At 41.8% G+C, this 20,301-nt stretch overlaps 1 protein-coding gene and 1 long non-coding RNA gene across 2 annotated transcripts in view; both read right to left on the bottom strand.

Moving 5' to 3' along the window:
* Window positions 1-2,527: 2,527 nt before the first annotated feature.
* Window positions 2,528-5,071, bottom strand: LOC124005937 (mRNA decay activator protein ZFP36-like). The gene is made up of 2 exons (XM_046315581.1): window positions 4,954-5,071; window positions 2,528-4,679 (listed from the first exon to the last, which is right to left on the bottom strand). Exons 1-2 carry the CDS (start codon window positions 4,984-4,986, stop codon window positions 3,618-3,620), a joined length of 1,095 nt encoding a protein of 364 aa, XP_046171537.1. The 5' UTR covers window positions 4,987-5,071; the 3' UTR covers window positions 2,528-3,617.
* A 6,676-nt stretch (window positions 5,072-11,747) lies between these two features.
* Window positions 11,748-20,301, bottom strand: part of LOC124006173 — a 30,257-nt gene continuing 21,703 nt past the window's right edge. The window contains exons 2-3 of the long non-coding RNA XR_006833739.1: window positions 12,489-12,557; window positions 11,748-12,326 (exon numbers count right to left, since the gene is read on the bottom strand). This is a non-coding gene — a long non-coding RNA (uncharacterized LOC124006173). The remainder of the gene's footprint in view (window positions 12,327-12,488; window positions 12,558-20,301) is intronic.

Raw genomic sequence — 20,301 nt, 5'->3', positions numbered from 1 at the left:
TGTTATGGCAACGCATCCCGTGTCTGTACTGACTTAAAGGACAAGAGAAACTAAATGGACTGTGAATTGATTTATTTATTGATGTGACTGACGGCCTGCAATCACAGTTCCCCCATGGCAGGTGTTTTTGTGTAACGGCATGGTCTTCCTAGGGGTGTTGTGAGGGGGTCCTCTGGTCTTGCATTCTAAGGTCTTGGTTGAAATACAGAGAAAATGTCATGGCAAGATCATCTGTATTGACAGAAAGATGTTCTATTCTTCAGATCGAACTTGAACTTCCTCCTTGTCAACTGACACCTCAACTACCCATCTTGAGGAAGAACGGAAGAGGAAAGGGGAAGTGGGGGAAAGGCAACAAATGAATAGATGGTGTGAATTTGTCATATCCTTTACCTCACTTGTAGCTGTCACAATTAGATGCGCTGCGGTTTCAACAACGCTGTTTATCTCGTGCATCAACCACTGAGCAGGGGTCACTTTCCTTACGCTAGAAGTGAAAACCAGTCTAGCAGCACCATGCAAGATTACATTACCTTAACAAATAACAATAGCTTTTGCTCTCATTCTATAGTATGCGGGCAATGTATGTCTATGTGGACAAATTGTTGCAGCTATTCATCTGTCTGTATTGGTGACCTGTTCAAAGGTTGTGTTTTCCCTACAGATGGATTAGGGCTATGTACGTACATGCATAGATAACTGATCTCAGGACAGGTTTATCTGGAAGTGTTAGCCTTTAGCACTGTTTCTTCACTGCTGATTGCATTGACAGTGAGAAGATAGCATATCCAATCCATAGGCGTAGCCTGATTTGTATTAGTAGGCTATTCCCAGCCACCTCTCATTTAGAGTAAATGGCAAACTGAAAAGCATATGAACTTGGTAGCATATAGGGTTACAAAGCTACTGGTAAATTTACCAAAGTTACCCGTAATATTCAGTAATTTGAGTAATTAACAGAAAATGATGGCAATCCAGCATAACTTTATTATATCTGTGTGTACATATTGTCCATGAGTTTCTAGTTGATAGAGCATATGGTTCAAGTGAAAATAGCCTAAATAATGGAAAAATAATCTACTTAACAAGGGCTTCATTTTCAATTAACTCTGCAACTCTTCCAACTATTTACTTTTTTCACAATTGCCACCAGTTTGATGCCAAAGCATTAACACCTACATATTGACATAGTAAAATAAATGTTTGTAAACATTTTTTTATTTATAATTAAAAAGGGTATTTCATGCTGAAACTCTCATATTAATCACCAATGGTATTCAAATTGATTGTTTAGATTTAGCATAATGTTTTAAAGCTTTGCCATTCTTTTTAACATTTTAAAATCACCTCATTCAATTATTTCACATATTTTACATGCAATAAGGCCGCACAGAGGGCCAGAGATTATTACAGACACGTGGAAATCTGAACATCCCAAAAGGGCCAATAGATGTCTTTTGATAGATTACATAAAATCCTTGAAAGATAAAGAAATTCTAAAGTTTCCAGTAATATACCCAACCTTTTTAACTCTAGTAGCATGTCTGTGTTCAGGTTTGCTTTTTGACCCCTTCCTTATTCTTGGAGAAGGAATTTCAGATGATCCCATCAGAAATGTGCAGCGTATAGACTTTTGAAGGCCTTACTGGATTGAGGAAAAGTAGGCTATTGAAGTAGTGAGGTTGACTTAACACTATAAACCTCACATTTCAAATACAAGGTTTAAGGAAGTGTTTGCATTGCTCTTCGTGTCCATCCTGTGTCCATATGTTAAACACTTCTCAATAAAACCTCGTCAGCTATCCTTACATGAAGGGACAAATTGCAAAAGGAGATTTCTGGAGTTCACTTGTAATACAAGGCCTTTCTGATGCAATCCAGTCACATCTGACATCATAAAAATGGATACCCATTTGGGGATAAGAATGGCAAGTATTGGTGCACACTCAAGTGTATACAGAGCAGAGGAAAGACGGGTAACCGTGGCAACCTTGCCAGTGAGTAAACACAAGGGTGAGCACAGGGCGTCCTAAGAGAGGAATGTCAAATATGCACAGGCACTTGACCACACAGCTAGGTTACAGCTCAGCTCCCTATCTAATGGTCAACACACCAACTTCAGTATATCCACATGGCTAGTTATGAAACTGAGCTCAATGCATGCAGGATAAGGACTAAGTTGTTGTTTTGGGTCAAATGCCTTCAGTGACTGACAGTATTTGGGGCCAAATACAGTATCACCCATTTGTGTTGACATAGCAGCCATCTATCGATAGATATAGACTGGTTTCTCACAGCGAGAAAACGAGGGTATAGACTGGTTTCTATTTTTCGTATTGTTTAAGCACAAAATATAGTTTGATAATATGGTAAGTTATGTGTTGTGTGTATCTTTGCATAAACCATGTATTCTGCCCTCATATAGCCTCGGTTTGTGTTGTCATCAAGTAGTAAGGAATGTTTGCCTCATTGAATCAAACTTGAAACAAGATGAAAAACAGACAAAAATACCATTAAATGCAAGAAATACATTTCTTTATCATTTTCATTTATTTCTCCTGTTCAGGCGATCAAAAAAATACATTCGTACTTTTCTTCTTAATAATTCACACATCGTTTTCACAGACCCTGACATGTTCTTGATAAATAAGTACAAAATGCATTTGGTATTAACACAATAAATATCATAATAAATATATTAGTTAAGTCTATACAATTACAAAAAAGGCAAATAAGTCAACCTATAGTCTATGGAAATACTGTGATGTTACAGTCCCTGATGAAATAGAAGTCACCTACTACAGTTGAGTAAGACCCAACCAGGGTTGTCAAAACATTATGCAACAAAACAGGTCTCTCAATAAAATGGCAAGGCTACACAAATACCCCCTCCTGGATCTGTGACATGCACAGACGGCGTTCTAGCACCTTCTCACTGGTCACAGATGTGTTAAAAAAAAAATTGAAAAACTGCTCTTACACAAAGAATGTAGCAAATGTAGAAAAGTAAGTATAAAGCTTTGGTTAAATGCTACATAGAGAGACTAGTCTCCCAATACCTATTTTAAAGTGCATATCACAGTGAGAGAATGTCTTGTCATTTTTCAAGTCACATTGATGGTTTGAATATTTTCAACAGTTTTTTTTTGGTATACACATTAATACCAACAGTATGAACAGATCTGACAAATAGTTCTGGCAGCTTACTAAATGGAGGGGAGTCTTTTGTTTCATATGATCATATATTTGAAGGACTAATCGAAGTAATCTAGCTAAAGTAAGGCTACTAGGCCCTTCTCATAATGATTGAGACAGGTAAAAGGCACTTAAAACATCTGTTACTATCATAACCATCAAGGTCATTTTTAAAGAAAGTAATTAATGGAAGACAAGATGAAAAGTTAAATGAAAATATACACAAGTATAAAAAAATATACAGATTTTGATAAGTTTGAGTACCAAATAAATTTCACTGAGCAAGTAATTTACTAATAAATAAACAACAGTATAAAGTGTTGATGCGCATCATATTGATAGGAATTCTGATTTCTGTAAGCAGAACCTTCACAATTGATTGAGGTTCGTGATTTGGATTGTCTCTGTGTGGTTTGGGTTTCCTAGTCAGAGAGTGACAGTCGCGCAAAGACGGTGAGGCGCTTGTTGCCAGCCCCATCAAATGTGGGGGACTCTGAACCGCTGGTGCTGCCTGTGCTGGTGTAACTATCCCGATCTGAGAGGGAATCTTCAGAAGAGAAGCGCTGGAGGTTTGGCTGGGTGATGTAGACATTGTTGCGGTCCTCCATAGCGTAAGATTTGTTCAGAGTGTTTGGGAAGTTATTTCCGTGGCCACAAATGCAGCGTGAGGGCTTCTGTGGCTCAACTATCATAGGGATGTTGTGGATGTCACCAACACTTGGTCGGCTCTGACAAAACTGAAATGTGTTGCGTTGGGTGTCATTGAACACTGGGGAGAGAATGTCCGCAGGGGGTGGTGACACCGAGGGCGCACGGGTGAAGCCAAGGGGGTCGTGGGGCGCAGGGGGAGGAGAGCTGCGTGATCCCATGAAACCTGCGAAACTGACGCTCTGACGGAGCTGACGTGGGTTCTGATCAGCAAGTGCTTGGTTGTGGAACTTTTGGGTCAAGGGGGTGAGTTTCTCTTCGTGAATGAAGTGACAGCGGGCTCCATATGGGCAGTAGCCAAAGTTGTAAAAGGTGCGACAGGCCTCCGTTTTGTATTTTGGGTGCCTGTACAAACCGCGCAGCTCAGGCTCTCCATGGGCAAACTGACACTTGCTCCCATATTTACAGCTTCCGTTCTCCTGGAAGCTACGGCACAGTTCGGTTTTGTAACGGTTGGAAGGGAGAGGTGTCGGGTTGTTCAGAGGAGGAAATCCAGGAGGTGGAGGCACTTCATCCAGGGTCTTCATTTTACCGAAGGAGAGGATATTGGATTCGGTTAGACTCATGGAGCGGTCAGGTCTGAAGGAAACTTGTTGTTTACTTGGAGCTATCTTGCTCCAAATGTCAAGTGGCCAGGGGGTATCATCGTTCAGTTGCTCAGAGCTTAGACTATGTCTCTTTGGTGAGAAGAACGAAGTTGAACTGTTGAGACGAGGTGCCATTGGTTGAATTTGTTGCTGGGTGAATGGTTCATCTAAACCAAGATTGATCAGATTCTGTGGAGAGAAATATGACTGTCAATAAATGATCACGTTATGCCCATCCTATAGACTACCCAGGATGCAGAATTGTAGCCTATGCCCAGTTCCCCATTAAGCTTTTAATTATGTTAAATATGTTTTGTGAATATTTCAACATGTAATCAAAGTTGAAAGTAGCCTACAACTTATACAGTAGTTGTAGTTTTTTTTAACGAACCAAAAGCATAACCTAAGCTTATGTAACTGATCTGAACAAAAACATACATACAACACAGTGAATAAACCTTACCCTCGTGATAATATCGTCGATCATATCGGACATGCTTCTATGTGTTCTTGTCCTTTGAAACGTTTCAGTTCGCCTGTCACTTTCAGTTGCAAGACACGGGCGATTGCGCTGCGCTGTTAATGCAGTGCCAGCCTTTTTATAGTGTGTCTGGGCTGCAGGCAGGCGGGGTTTCCTGTGCTATTTTCCCGGACACCACTCCCACAAAGTTTCATACACAACTCAACCAACCAAGGTTGCTTTGTTTTTGTATTTTTAGTCAGCTGTGAAATGTTTCAGTTTCACCAACATTCGAACATAAACGCGTCGTACTGACTAGGCTTCGTAGGTCAACAACATAATACGCCCACAAATATTGACACACTTGTACATAATTTGTCTAAATTCATTAGATTTTCAATCACGATGACGACTAGTTTTGTGGTAGTAGGCTATGATTAACTACTTCGTCGCCGGACACATTTTCCCCAATGCTGTTACCAGAATCACCCCAGACTTTTTCCTCGTTGGTTTCTATGCGTGACACCCGCTCTCTGTTTTAATTTTTTTTTGTAGAACATCTGTCTTTAATATAATTTCCAGTCTTTACATTTATTTTCCAACAGTTATAGGCTGTCTCTCAAAGGGGGGAAAATACATTTATTTATATATATTTCCTTAGTCTGTAGACGCAAATATGCTCATGTGCGTTATGACAACGTAAAAACACTTGATATGAACCCAGGTAGGTAAAATACATTAGTACGATCTTACTGCAACAAACAACATTATCCAGTAATCAGTCTAGACTTCAAACGCAGGGTTTTTCAGGATATGGTTTAGTTTCTATTGTTATATCATGTAGGCTGAATTAGGTTATGTGACTTCTTCTATCTGTGTTACCGGTAGCCCAAGTATAAACAGGCAATTTGATTACTCGTCCCTCAATAGCAGGATACTCTTGGATAATGAAAACATGTTTCTGTTTCTGCTATTTAACCAATAATGAAACCCTTGGGTCTATCTTTTGTCTGACATAGCAATTTTCACACACGTGAGAAAGGCATCTGAATTTGTGTGGCTAAATACTGAAGACATAAGGCTTAATTAACTCGGCAGCTATCCACTTTCCAACAACAATAAAGCATGTGCAAGAATGGCCAGATTTCAAAGTGACGAGTAACCAACTCTTTGTCTTGATTAGTGGACTATATTCAGAGAGTATTTTGTACATTAGTTGTGCTATATTTGCTCATGTAAATAGTGTCAAGTTGAAGAAGTGGAGAGGGTTTAAAAATCTATCCAGTCAAAATCGATCCAGTGACAGTGTGCCATGTGTCGACTGGGCCATGTTGATTTGATCTACAGTTCTTAGAGGTATCTCTATTTGTCCTTTGGGTTTGTCGTCACACAGTTCATAAGTCTGACAAGGCAATGTGACAGAGAGTCATATATTTACTTTGAAATGATTACACTTGGATGGGCTTTGAGCTCTGTCAGTTGAGTCAATTGATTGCAAAACTACCTAATGGCAGAAGGGGCACTATTTCAGTGTTCGAGGAAACTGCTCATTTGACTTGAACCCTGTCACACCCTAAAATGCTTACATAATGACTTCAGCACCGCGTTTGCTGCATAAGGATCCACACTAAGGAGTGTTTTTGCATTATCTGGTTGTGTCCTACGCTTTAACGCCTCTATTTATCCCACTACATACACTATTACAGCAGTGGGACTCGTCCACCAGGATCCCTGAAAAGCTCAGGTTTCATCAGTCGCAGGCCACAGGAGCAGGCAGGGCAGGCATGCCTACTCATGTCCAGTTAAAAATAACCCCAGGCTTCCACTACCTTGTCAAATTTGGTTGGAAATTCTATTTAAAAAAAAGCTTAATGAGAAAAGGAAAATATTTCACTCCTGGCTCTCTCCCTTTCCTTTTTATTTATATTTTGTTTCCCAATCCACCGGTTTGGTTTCTCAAGCTGTGCAGTTGGTGTGCATTTTCTCCAAGTTCCTTTTCTGGCACCGGTCCTGAGAGTATGGAAAGTCGCTCCTAGTGAGTTGTGGAGGGGCGCGGCGTACTTGCTCATACACACGTGCTCACACAAATATACATACTAGCTAAGCCCTAAGGGATATTCTACGGTGAGCAACGATGTGCAATACGCCAAGCTTTCCATTCGAGCTTTCCTGTCTTGGCAAAGGTGCCGTTTGTAGACTTACAGGCATACCAATAGGCATGTTTAGGCAGGAACCGCCTTATGAACACTCACGTTGACATATGTGCATGGGGTGGGGTGGCTGTTGTATGAATTAGGGACATTTTCACAAAAACCGGAGAGGAAGGAAACCATGCGGCCAAAGGTGACTTTAAAACAGTTAGAGTTTTAATGGCTGTGATAGGAGAAAACTGATGATGGATCAACAACATTCTAGTTACTCCAAAATTACTAACCTAAATGACAGAAAAAGAAGGAAGCGTGTTTAGACTACAAATATTCCAAAACATGAATTTGCAATAAAAAGGCACTATCCAACATAACACATCACTGAGTACCACACTTCATATTTTCAAGCATGGTGCATGGTGTATTCCGTTTATTTTTATCGCCCCAAACAGCAAGCATCTGCTTGCCATCGGCAATTACTAAGGAGTTTTTTTTTGAGGGGGGATGAAAAATAAACGGAATAGAGCTAAGCACAGGCAAAATCCTCAAGGAAAACCTGGTTCAGTCTCCTTTCCAACAGACACTGGGAGACAAATTCACCTTTCAGCAGGACAATAACCTAAAACACAAGGACAAATATACACTGGAGTTGCTTACCAAGACGACATTGAATGTTCCTAGTTGTGGCCAAGTTACTAGTGGCCTAGTGGGGGGAATAAGTGTCCTTGTTTTGTATGTCATGTTTTGTATTATTTGTTTTGCACCCAGAACTCTGGGTCTTGTTGTTCCTGCCTGCTCTTTTATGTTTAGATAATAATTGTATACCTGTCTTGTATACCTATACACCATTCTTGTGTGTGTTTAATAAAAAATATTTGAAACAGAAATACAGGGGCTCTTATTTCTTCAAGAGTTGTTTCTGTGTTCTTATCCATTGTTTGTAATCAGTGCGTCTTTGTGAAATAGGTGTACTGCATATGAGCACTTGTGCTGTATAGTAGGCCTAAGTTCTTTACAGTAGCTACATATTGCTCTGCATTGATTGTAATGCTTGTGTGATAGACATTTTCCTCTATTGCCTTTGTATGTTTTACCTTAGCCAATATTATTATTTTTCTGTCAAACTCACCTTTGAACCTTTGGTACATATACTTTTCCAGGTACTGTATGTCTGATTTTTTAGAATGACCTCAGCAAGTCAAGGCGGTAGTTTACTGTTGAGGTCCTCAGAGAGATTGCATTTGTGCCACTTTGTTTTCACTCTGGTGGTGTAGTTTTTACACTTCCCTCCGAAACACATTTTGGCAGTGTGAAATATTCCCAGAAGAACAAACATGGTCTTATAGTTGAGTTATAGTTGAGTCTTACTGTTGAGTTGATACTGTACTCCCCTCTATTTACCCAACCCCACTTAAACACAGCACTGTCTACCATACCTGGAAAACCTGAATGGATGCCAGTATACATAGGCTACCGTACCCTGTTTCCCTGTAATAGAAAATGGGCTATCAATGAATATCAAAACCGAGACACGTAACCCACTTGCTTTGTGCCAGTTGAAACGTGGACGCTTATTTGTCAATCCAAGCATGAAACCGTACTCCTTAAATGTTTGCATGCACCGGTCACTGAATATCGTGGCCAAACGCACAGTGACAACACCCCGCAGTACCAGTGACGCTGGGCTTCATTGTCCATCTTTATCTAGGTGAAATTTATGATGCATTATTTTCACACTGAGCAGAGGTTGGAGATAAGATCAGTAGCCTGTCGGGGAATGAATGCAGTGGAATATTTCTCCCAGGGAATGTACACAAGGTTCAAGATTGCGTGGAGAACCTGATAGTCTTGGAAGAATCCAGCATGTGAATTACAGATTTTTTACAGATGCATTACTTGTAACTCAGTGCGGCATGTTCCTTCTCAATACAGTCCATACACATATCACTGCTTTACAGGTGTGATATCATCACACAACATTTTGACTACATGTGTGATATCCCATGTAGTGACATTCTATGATAATATTCACAATTGGTGGATGGTGACATCCCAGATTTGACCATTTGTAGGGAGGGGGGGGGGCTGGAAACTGTCTTGTGAGGTGGGTAGGTTTGCTAAACGCAGTGCTAGCCTATTCTTGTTAATAATATGGCTGATCCTAGGTCCGAATGGCCAGCCGCCGTGGGAATGATTGAACCAACCCCTCACAGACACACGTGATATGGCAGTCAAAGCTGAGTGCAGAATCTGCCAGTCCTGAGCTAGATCTGAAGTACTACTCACTCTGCAGAAGCACAGCTCTCATACTCTCTCTCTCTCTCTCTCTCTCTCTCTCTCTCTCTCTCTCTCTCTCTCTCTCGTGACAAAAGGGCCAGACACTCTCTCTCTCTCTCTCTCTCTCTCTCTCTCTCTCTCTCTCTCTCTCTCTCTCTCTCTCTCTCTCTCTCTCTCTCTCTCTCTCTCTCTCTCTCTCTCTCTCTCTCTCTCTCTCTCTCTCTCTCATGCTCTCATGCTCTCTCTCTCATGCTCTCTCTCTCTCATGCTCTCTCTCTCAGTATAAAGTAGGGAACAGTGTTGCCAGTGAACCATTTAGCTGTGTCCAGGGTGGGGATGCCTTGTGACAAAAGGGCCAGACACTGCCAGAAGACAGTTTTTTTAAATCCATGTGAAATAGTTACCGTATGTTCTGCAAAGTTTTGGTATTTTTGACATGTATCTATTCATAACATGCAATAGGCTTTCAAATCTAATATATGTGAGAACTCTTTAGGCTATGGCCAAGCGCACACACTCCCTTTTCTGAATTTTCACTCATAGCTGTGTTCAAGGTCAGGTGCCGTACCGCTAGATGATAACCGTGCGGTTGTGGACCCACTATTCAGTAAAACTATGACTCAGCCTCACACCCTTTTTGAGGTGTTTTCCCACCAGCTTCGGGACCTCACAGTTGACAGGAACGACCCCTGGCCTTTTTGACACTGTCTACCTGTTACGTGACTGTCATGTGATTTTCTCTCTCTGTCTGGCTTGCCACTAATGAGGGGTCATACACAACCTCTCGTCCTTTACTGTGGTGGACTGTACGGCATATTAGGTTAGGGAGTCTTCAGTTGTTTCTGTCTGACTACTGATGACTTCTTTATACGGATGCAGTAAAACCGATGTGTTGTCAGTGGCAAAGAACAAAATCAATGCAAACAATAGCAATAGTAAGACCTCTATGTCATCCATGGTCACACCTGTGGAAATAATACATTTCCTCAAGATGAGGTTTCAAACGTCATGACCAGTATTGTTCAGTTTCAGTAATATCAATGGAGTTTCAGTGTTGGATTGGTTTTCATGTGGATATTTTACAGGCTTGAAGTTCTGAGTACTTTGTGGATTACCACATACTGTATAGCAGATACTAATCCCTATGGGGCCGTGCTTATTTGAACGCCCCTCTGTAATTTAGCGGCATGTCAACACCCCTCCAGGTCTCTGTATTACTTTCCCTCTTTCTAATTCTCTCTCTCTCTCTCTCTCTCTCTCTCTCTCTCTCTCTCTCTCTCTCTCTCTCTCTCTCTCTCTCTCTCTCTCTCTCTCTCTCTCTCTCTCTCTCTCTCTCTCTCTCTCTCTCTCTCCCTCTCTCTCTCTCATTGGCTCTCTCTTTTCAAACCTTCTGAAAGTCTCTCCCTGGTTCCTCTGTAATATGTAATATGCTTTCTCATTTTTGTTCTTCTTCCCCATCCCCCCTATTTGCCTCTCCCTCGCTCCCTATCATATTTCAACATTCTTCCCCCACTCAAGGATGTGGGGCCAGCGTAGCCTAGCAGGAGGTTGAGGGGTGGGAGAGACGGGAAGCAGAAGTAGGAAAATGAAACAAAATGTCCTGTGCTCTCTGACAGTGGTTCCGCAACAGCAGACTTTTTTTCTTTCGCTGGTCTAGTGGAGATAAAAGAAAGCACATGAGAGCGATTGGGAAACCAAGGGAGGCAGCTTCCCCTAAATGTTTCATACCACCATCAGTGCCTGTAAATCCTGTAGAGGGAAACACAGGCATGTGAACTCAAATGAGACCGGCAATATAATAAGGGGAATGGAGTGTGTTCCAAAACCTTTGATTGCTATGGGAGGTTAGCATTGTTTTATGAAAGAGGGAAGAGGTAATGAAACATTTTGTCAGACTGGAAGGGAAGGAAAGTTTTTTTTTTTAAAGGGCAAGAAATGGTTAGAAGGAGAGGGGGATGGAGGGAGGGAGGGAGTGGGCGTGGGAGTCTGCCGTGCGTCACGCCAGGGCTGATGTGCAGGCGCTATCTCTGCACCATACCGCCTATCAACATTCCCCACTCCACTGATAACAGGCCCTACTTCTCTCTCTCTCTCCCCCCTCTCTGCCCTCTCTCTCTCTCTCTCTTTCTCTCTCTCTCTCTCTCTCTCTCTCTCTCTCTCTCTCTCTCTCTCTCTCTCTCTCTCTCTCTCTCTCGTGGTCCCAACTCCATTGAAAACAGACTCTCTCTTTCTCTCTCTCTCTCTCTCTCGTGGTCCCAACTCCATTGAAAACAGACTCTCTCTCTCTCCTCTCATTTTTCACTTTTAATTTTTTTAATTTAACAAGGCAAGTCAGTTAATTAAGAACAAATTATTACTTACAATGACGGCCTACCCCGGCCAAGCCTGGACGACGCTGAGCCAATTTTGCGCCGCCCTGTGGGACTCCCAATCACGGCCAGATGTGATACGGCCTAGATTCAAACCAGAGACTGTAGCGACACCTCTTGCACTGAGACGCAGTGCCTTAGACCACTGGCAAAAGTATTTCCCTCTAGGGTTGGCAAAATTCGCAGCGTAAAGTTTGACGTATGAGGAGGGAGTTTCAGTGATTTGTGCTGCCGTCCTCTGGGTGTCATGTTGAATAATAACTGACACTCTAGTGCCTGACTCGGGCCATTCAAATCAAATCAAATCCAGATTTATTTATACAGCACATTTAAGACATGGGATGCAATGCAATGTGCCTTATAGGGGGAAAAAACACAAAAATAAAAGCTGAAATATTTACGACACAACAAACACAAGATAAAAAAAACGAAAGAATGACAAACAGCAGCCAAAGGAAAAGTATGTTTTTAGTAAAAACATGTTTTAGTATCTTAAAAAAAATATTTGTCCACAGTTTCGGCCCCCCTCAGGTTCTTTGGCAGGCTATTCCAGATGCTGGGGGCATAATCTCTTGGTCCAAGGCTTTGGGATGAAGGGAAAGATAGTTAAAAGGTCAGTGCCAGAGGACCTTAGAGACCTACTTGGTACATAAATTCAAAGCATGTCTGACATGTATTGGGGTGCACAATCGTGGATTGATTTAAGAACCAATAGCATAAACTTAAAATGAATTGTAAAACTCACAGTCAGCCGGTGCAGAGACCTTAAAACAGGTGTAATGTGTGCTCTCCGTCTGGTCTTGGTCAGCCATGTCTAATTGGAGAAATGTGGAAATATAATAAATGATCATAACAACAATAATCAGAACAGCAGTAGTACATAAAAATGGTGGTGTGGACACATTGTGTGGACACGTTCCATACCATACAGTGCATTTGGAAAGTATTCAGACCCCTTGAATTTTTCCACATTTTGTTACGTTACAGCCTTATTCTAAAGTGGATTAAATGTTTTTTTTTCTCCCCTCATCAATCTACACACAGTATCCCATAATGACTAAGCAAACAGGTTTTTAGACATTTTTGCAAATGTATTATAAATAGTAAACTGAAAAATTACATTTACAAAAGTATTCAGACACTTTACTCCGTACTTTGTTGAAGCACCTTTGGCAGCGATTACAGCCTTGAGTCTTCTTGACGCTACAAGCTTGGTACACCTGTATTTGGAGAGTTTCTCCCATTCTTCTCTGTAGATCCTCTGAAGCTCTGTCAGGTTGGATGGGGCGCGTCACTGCACAGATATTTTCAGGTCTCTACAGAGATGTTCGATTGGGTTCAAGTTCGGGTTCTGGCTGGGCCTAGCAATGACATTCAGAGACTTGTCCAGAAGCCAATCCCGCGTTGTCTTCGCTGTGTACTTAGGGTAACTATCCTGTTGGAAGGTGAACCTTTTTCCCAGTCTGAGGTCCTGAGCGCTCTGGAGCAGGTTTTCATCAAGGGTCTCTCTGTACTTTGCTCTGTTCATCTTTCCCTCGATCCAGATCAGTCTCCCAGTCCCTGCCTCTGAAAAACATCCCCACAGCATGATGCTGCCACCACCATGCTTTACCATCGGGATGGTGCCAGGTTTCGTCCAGATGTGATGCTTGGCATTCAGGCCAAAGTGATCAATCTTGGTTTCATCAGTCAAGACAATCCCTTAGGTGCCCTTTGGCAAACTCCAAGCGGGCTATCATGTGCCTTTTATTGAGGAGTGGCTTCCGTCTGGCCACTCTACCATAAAGGTCTAATTGGTGGAGTGCTGCAGAGATTGTTGTCCTACTGGAAGGTTCTCCCATCTCCACAGAAGAACTCTGGAGCTCTGTCAGAGTGTCCATGAAGATCTTGGTCTCCTCTCTGACCAAGGCCCTTCTCCCCCGATTCACCAGTTTGGCCGGGCGGCCAGCTATAGGAAGAGTATTGGTGGTTCCAAACTTTTTCCATTTAAGAATGACGGAGGCCACTGTATTCTTGGGGACCTTCAATGCTGCAGAAACGTTTTGGTACCCTTCCCCAGATCTGTACCTTCACACAATCCTGTATCAAAACTCTACGTACAATTCCTTCAACCTCCTGGGTTGGTTTTTGCTCTGACATGCACTGTCAACTGTGAGACGTCCCCAAGGAGATGTGGGTGTGGAGTCAGGCACAGGAGAAAAGAGTTTCAAAAGAAAATGGCGTTTCATTTAACTAGCTCAAAAAAACAACAGGAACACCGGACTACAGCAATAGTCACGAACACCCCCACTCAGACACAGTCTAGGGAAAAACACCTGTAAAACATGAGCTAATAAAAACGAAACCCAAACTCACTGGCAGTTCAAAAGAAAACAATCCCGCACAAAACCCCAAAGGAAATGTTGAATTAAATACCCCCCCCCCCTAATTAACCAAAAGGAAACCAGGTGAAACAGAAAACAGACATAACCAAAAGAAAAGGAAAAAGGATCGGTGGCAGCTAGTAGACTGGCGACGACGACCGCCGAGCGCCGCCCGAACAGGGCGAGGAGCCACCTTCGGTGGAATTCGTGACAGGGACCTTGTCAAATAAACAGGTGTGTGCGTTTCCAAATCATGTCCAAACAACTGAATCTACCACAGGTTGACTTCAATCAAGTTGAAGAAACATCTCAAGGATGATCAATGGAAACGAAGAGCTGAATTTCGAGTCTCTTAGAAAATGGTCAGGATACTTATTTTTATTTATGTTTTATACATTTTCTATACATATTCTAAAAACCTGTTTTCACTGTGTCATCATGAGGTATTGTGTGTCAATTGAGTTTTATTTGATCCATTTTAGAATAAGGCTGTAAAATAACACAATGTGGAAAAAGTCAAGGGTTCTGAATACTTTCCGAATGTACTGTAACTTCCCCATACTTTTCTGAAAGGTCATGTCTGCTGAACATTTCTCTGTAGTCACATTTCAATCCGCAAATAGTTTAGGTCACCAATCAGATCTTTAGCCAATGTGTCTGGTGACATCTCCATATGAATATAAAAGTAGGCCAAAGGTACCGTGCAACACCTTTCTGATATCTCACACACCGCTTTGTATGTCTCCAAGGAGCGTATGTGTGTTACCCCTATTCCTGCCTGTGTAGTTCCTCTGTCTGCTGAAGGAGGCTTCTCCATTCTGCCGTGCTCTCACGTATGCTCTGTATTTGCCACCATGGCACTATTGACACTCAAAGCAGAAAGAAGTGCAAGGCTAAGCAATAACAGCAAATGAGTGCACATGTACGTGCACACATGCACCCATGGACACACACGCACACACAGTCCCTCAGACTTTCAAAGGGAAGCTTGTGAGGAGGGTGAAAACATTTAGGTCATGTTCATGCTTTGCAAATCACCAAATAATTGATTAAAACAAACTGTTTTGCAAAATTGGTCTACAGTAGTCTCAACAGCAATCTCTGGGGTAGCACCATGGTGTTGCTGGAGGACAGTTAGTTTCTGACCTCCTCTGGGTATATTGGTTTTCACCCTCTTCCATAGACATACACAGTAATTATGACAACTTCCGGAGGACATCCTCCAACCTATCACAGCTCTTGCAGTGTGAACTGAAATGTTGTCCACCCAATCAAAGAATCAGATAATTAATCTAGTACTGAATGCTTACGCTACAGATAGCTAGCACTGCGGTGCATGAAATGTGGTGAGTCGTTGACTCAAAGTGAGAGAAAGACAATTGTTGAATAGTTCTGAAGAAATGTATTTCTTCAAAAATTAAGAAGCCCGAGAGAGAGTGAGAGTGAGAAAGAGAGAGAGAGAGAGAGAGAGAGAGAGAGAGAGAGAGAGAGAGAGAGATACAGCGCCTTCAGAAAGTGTTTTTTAGACTCAGCAATCTACACACAATACCCCATATTGACAAAGCAAAAAAGCGTTTTATTTTTTTAGATTATTTTGCAAAAACAACAAAAAACAACGGAAATACCTTATAAGTAATCAAAACCCTTGCTATGAGACTCGAAATTGAGCTCAGATGCATCCTATTTCCATTGATCATCCTTGATGTTTCTACAACTTGAATTAAATCCATTGGACATGATTTGGCTAGGCACACACGTCTATGTAAGGTCTCAAAGTTGACTGTGCATGCCAGAGCAAAAAAACAAGCCATGAGGTCGAAGGAATTGTCCTTAGAACTCCGAGACAGGATTGTGTCGAGGCACAGATCAGGGGAAGGGTACCAAAAGTTTCTGCAGCATTGAAGGTCCCCAAGAACACAGTGGCCTCCATTCTTAAATGGAAGAAGTTTGGAAACACCAAGACTCTTCCTAGAGCTGGTCGCTTGGCCAAACTGAGAAATCGGGGGAGAAGGGCCAGGGAGGTGACCAAGAACCTGATGGTCACTCTTAACAGAGCTCTATAATTCCTCTGTGGAGATGGGAGAATCTTTCAGAAGGACAACCATCTCTGAAGCGCTACTTCAATCAGGCCTTTATGGTAGAGTGGCCAGACGGAAGCCACTCCTCAGTATGAGGCACATGACAGCCCGCTTGGAGTTTGCCAAAAGGCACCCATGGACTCTCAGACCATGAGAAACAAGATTCTCTCATCTGATGAAACCAAGATTGAACTCTTTGGCCTGAATACCATACATCACGTCTGGAGGAAACCTGGCACCATCCCTACGGTGAAGCATGGTGGAGGCAGCATCATGCTGTGGGGATGTTTTCAGTGGCAGGGACCTGGAGACTAGTCAGGATTGAGGTAAAGATGACCGGAGCAAAGTATAGAGAGATCCTTGATGAAAACCTGTTCCAGAGCGCTCAGGACCTCAGACTGTGGCGAAGGTTCAACATTCCAACAGGACAATGGCCCAAAGCACAAAGCCAAGACAACGCAGGAGTGGCTTCAGGACAAGTCTCTGAATGTCCTTGAGTGGCCCAGCCAGAGCTAGAACGTGAACCCAAATGGAGCATCTCTGGAGACACCTGAAACTAGTTCTGCAGTGACGCTCCCCATCCAACCTGACAGAGCTTGAGAGGATCTGCAGAGAAGAATGGGAGAAACTCCCCAAATACAGGTGTGGCAAGCTTGTAGAATCATACCCAAGAAGATGTTTAATTGCTTCCATAGGTGCTTCAACAAAGTACTTAGTAAAGGGTCTAAATACTTATGTGAATGTCATATTTCCTAAACCTGTTTCTGAATTGTCATTATGGGGTATTGTGTGTGGATTGATGAGGGAAAGAAATCTTTTTAATCAGATTTAGAAGAAGGCTGTAACCTAACAACATTTAGAAAAAGTCAAGGGGTCTAAGTACTTTCTGAAGGCACTGTGTGTTTATATATATATACATATATATATTTTGTTGTTGTTGTTGTTGTTTTTTTGTTTTACCTAGCTAGTGAATGCAGCTAGCTAGTTTAGCCTACTCAAACACCTGGCTCAAACAGAGAAGGATGCTATGTTAGCTAGCTAGCTGGCTATGACTATCAAACACTGGAAATCTTCAAATTCAAGGTAAGCTTTTGGTTTTATATATTAGTTGATAGCCACTGGGGTCCTCTGGTGTAACTACTAAACTGCATGCTGTTCACTGTACTGCATTGCTTGTAGCTGGTTTATTAACTTGTTAGTTCTAGTAGCTAGCTATGTTGACTATGACGTTAGGTGACATTGAGGTATGCTGTGTGTAGTGGTTAACGGTTATGGTATGAAGGTTTGACTTGGAAAGGTTTTGTCACCTGGTCACAGACATTGCTTGTATTGTGCACTGAAGTCCACAAGTGAAGGGAAAGGGGGAGAGGAGAAGAGCAGCAGTGGTGTAAAGTACTTAAGTAAAAATACTTTAAAGTACTACTTAACTAGTTTTTATGGGTATCTGTAGTTTACTATTTCTAGTATGAAGGTTTGGCTTGGAAATGTTTTGTCACCTGGTCACAGACAGTGCTTCTATTGTGCACTGAAGTCCACAAGCAAAGGGAAAAGGGGAGAGGAGGAGAGCACCAGTGGTGTAAAGTACTTAAGTAAACATACTTTAAAGTACTACTTAAGTAGTTTCATGGGTATCTGTAGTTTACTATTTCTATGTTTGACTAGTTTGACTTCACTATATTCATACAGATTTTTAAAAACCTTTTACTCCATACATTTTCCTTGACACTCAAAAGTACTCATTACATTTCGATTGTTTAGCAGGACTGTAAAATCCTCCAATTCATTCACTTATCAAGAAGACATTCCTGGTCATCCCCACTGCCTCAGATCTGGTGGAGTGTGCCCCTGGCTATCCATAAATACAAATTACAAATATAAAAGGGTGCCTTCCGTTTTGCTTAATATAAGGAATTTGAAAGGATTTATATACTTTGATACTAAAGAATATTTTAGCAATTACATTTACTTTTGATACTTAAGTACATTTAAGGCGTTTACTCAAGTAATATTTTACTGGGTGACTTTCACTTTCTATTAAGCCATCTTTACTTTTACTCAAGTATGACAATTGAGTACTTTTTCCACCACTGGAAAGCGTGTAGATGCGAGAAGGAATCATACAACGAGCAAGTGATCATGCTGTTTGCATGTGGCTGCTATGAAAGTGAACTGTGATTGCGGTGATCAGGGGTACATTCATTCCGCCAATTCCGTTGAAAAACTTTTCTTAAACGGAAGAAGACGGAATTAAATGGGGATAAGCACACCTGAATTTGTCCAATAAAAACTCTTGTTTGCAACTGTTAGACTAATGATTACACCCTAGATCAGCTAGATGCAGGCAACAGTGTGCAAGGCGTTATTGAATGTAATTACTGTCTGGATAACATTTTCTCTCGACCAGTATAGCAACCTCATGATGGGTATAGTGAAATTTGAGTGTCATGTAGTAAACTAAACCTATTGATGTTACATTGAGCTCGGTGATTGGAATATGAATGACAGTCATCCAATTTGCTGTAATAGAAATAAGGCCATGCTCATTTAAAAAATACTGTCCTTCATTTTAAACGGCACTGACCGCCTCTGGTATGTACTGATAGAAAAACTCAAATCTGACACAATTACTTTTATAACTGAGACATTTACATTCAGCTGACATTGTCCCTCTCTTGCAATTCCCTAATTTAAGAACAGCTTATTTTTCAGGGGCAGCAATCAATTCAGAATCTAAACCTATCCGATTCCATGCATAAACATTTCCCTTCATCGAAACTTGGATACAGTCCACTCCTCTTATCCATCTACCAGTGACTTCTACTCCCGGTGCCCGTGGACACTACAGTTTATCCATGATTGTGAAGTGCAAATATTGCTCTGTAAAATACACTCTACCCTCAAAGGTCATAGCCTTGGGTTTATGTCAGGCCTGTTGTGAGTTCAGATGCAAGGGCTTCTACATCAAAGCAGGGCACCGGTGTGTTTTCAGCACTACATCAAACCCCTTACTGAATATGCCTCTTTTTTTAAAGGGGGAGGGTTAATCTGAGCAATAATCCACACATCAAACGTCCCGGGACACGTGAGAGAGCCCCAAAATCCTGGGATTATTTCTGATGAAATCCTCCTTAAGAAGGTAAACCTCCCAAGTCGGCCCGATTGTTTTGGCTGTGCTTGGGTTGTACGTAGTTCTGTGAGAGTGACATCTCCTGAACCCGAACCAAAACTCAGGCCTGCCGGAGTCCAAACCTTGGCAAGCCAAGCCAAGCCATCCAAGTAGAACACTATAGAGAAGTCCGGAAAAGGGACATATGTAACCACCACTATCTGGGATAAGGTTGTATTACACTTGAGTCAGTTCTACGTTATCAGAGAAGTTAACGCCATGGCACGCATGGAAAAAATGCATCTGACCGCTCCGGAGGCTTTAGTTTTGAGCTGCTCTTAAAGTTTGTGAGGATTTAAAAGGGGAGTTATCAGGGTCAGGGAGGGTAATAATCAAGAAGCCAAAGAGCATCGTAAGTAAATGCTGTGACGCAGGCTGCGGTTGTGTTAATGGGTGATATCTGCACAGTTAATCCATGTGTTTGAACAGGCCAATCTCTGTTGTTTTGGATGTCAAACAACAGTACTAGAAGTGAGTAGCTCTGACAACCCAGTTCACATCAGTTCTTCTCAATGTGGGTACATCTGACTTTTTCAGATAGGGTACTGGAAAATGTCTGTTTGGCCCTTTGATGTGGTGTAAATGATCTTCCACCGACGCATCTTTTCTGAATTGTTACAAAGTCTAAAACTTTCTTTGTCTTGGTATGTAGGTCATATCTTTCAACAGTGAGCTTAAAAATGCCCAGGTTGAAATGTGTGGATCACAGACGTTTTCAACTCGCCCTTCACACCATCTGACATACAAAGGAATCTCTTTTTTGAAGTGACAACTTCATAAGGTGTAATTATTTCAATTAGATGAGCAATGCATTTCATCTTTTGATCAAAACCTTACTTGACTTTCAATGTAGCGTAATTATGTAATCTGCGTGTGAGGTTTTATGTCCTTGTATCCGTGGTTGAAAACGGGAGCATGAAAACATCTAGAAGGAATATTGAGGTGTGTCGT

This window comes from Oncorhynchus gorbuscha, linkage group LG19 (genome assembly GCF_021184085.1).
Source record: "Oncorhynchus gorbuscha isolate QuinsamMale2020 ecotype Even-year linkage group LG19, OgorEven_v1.0, whole genome shotgun sequence".
NCBI classification, from domain to species: Eukaryota; Metazoa; Chordata; class Actinopteri; order Salmoniformes; family Salmonidae; genus Oncorhynchus; species Oncorhynchus gorbuscha.
Note: the sequence above shows the minus strand (reverse complement) of the source record. Positions and strands in the feature narration are given on the sequence as shown.

Bases quoted from the DNA above. Each gene is read 5' to 3' on its own strand.
- LOC124005937 (XM_046315581.1), bottom strand. From the start codon at position 4,986: ATGTCCGATATGATCGACGATATTATCACGAGG. The intron at 4,680-4,953 runs GTAAGGTTTATT...TTCTCTCCACAG, and splicing joins TCGACGATATTATCACGAGG to AATCTGATCAATCTTGGTTT.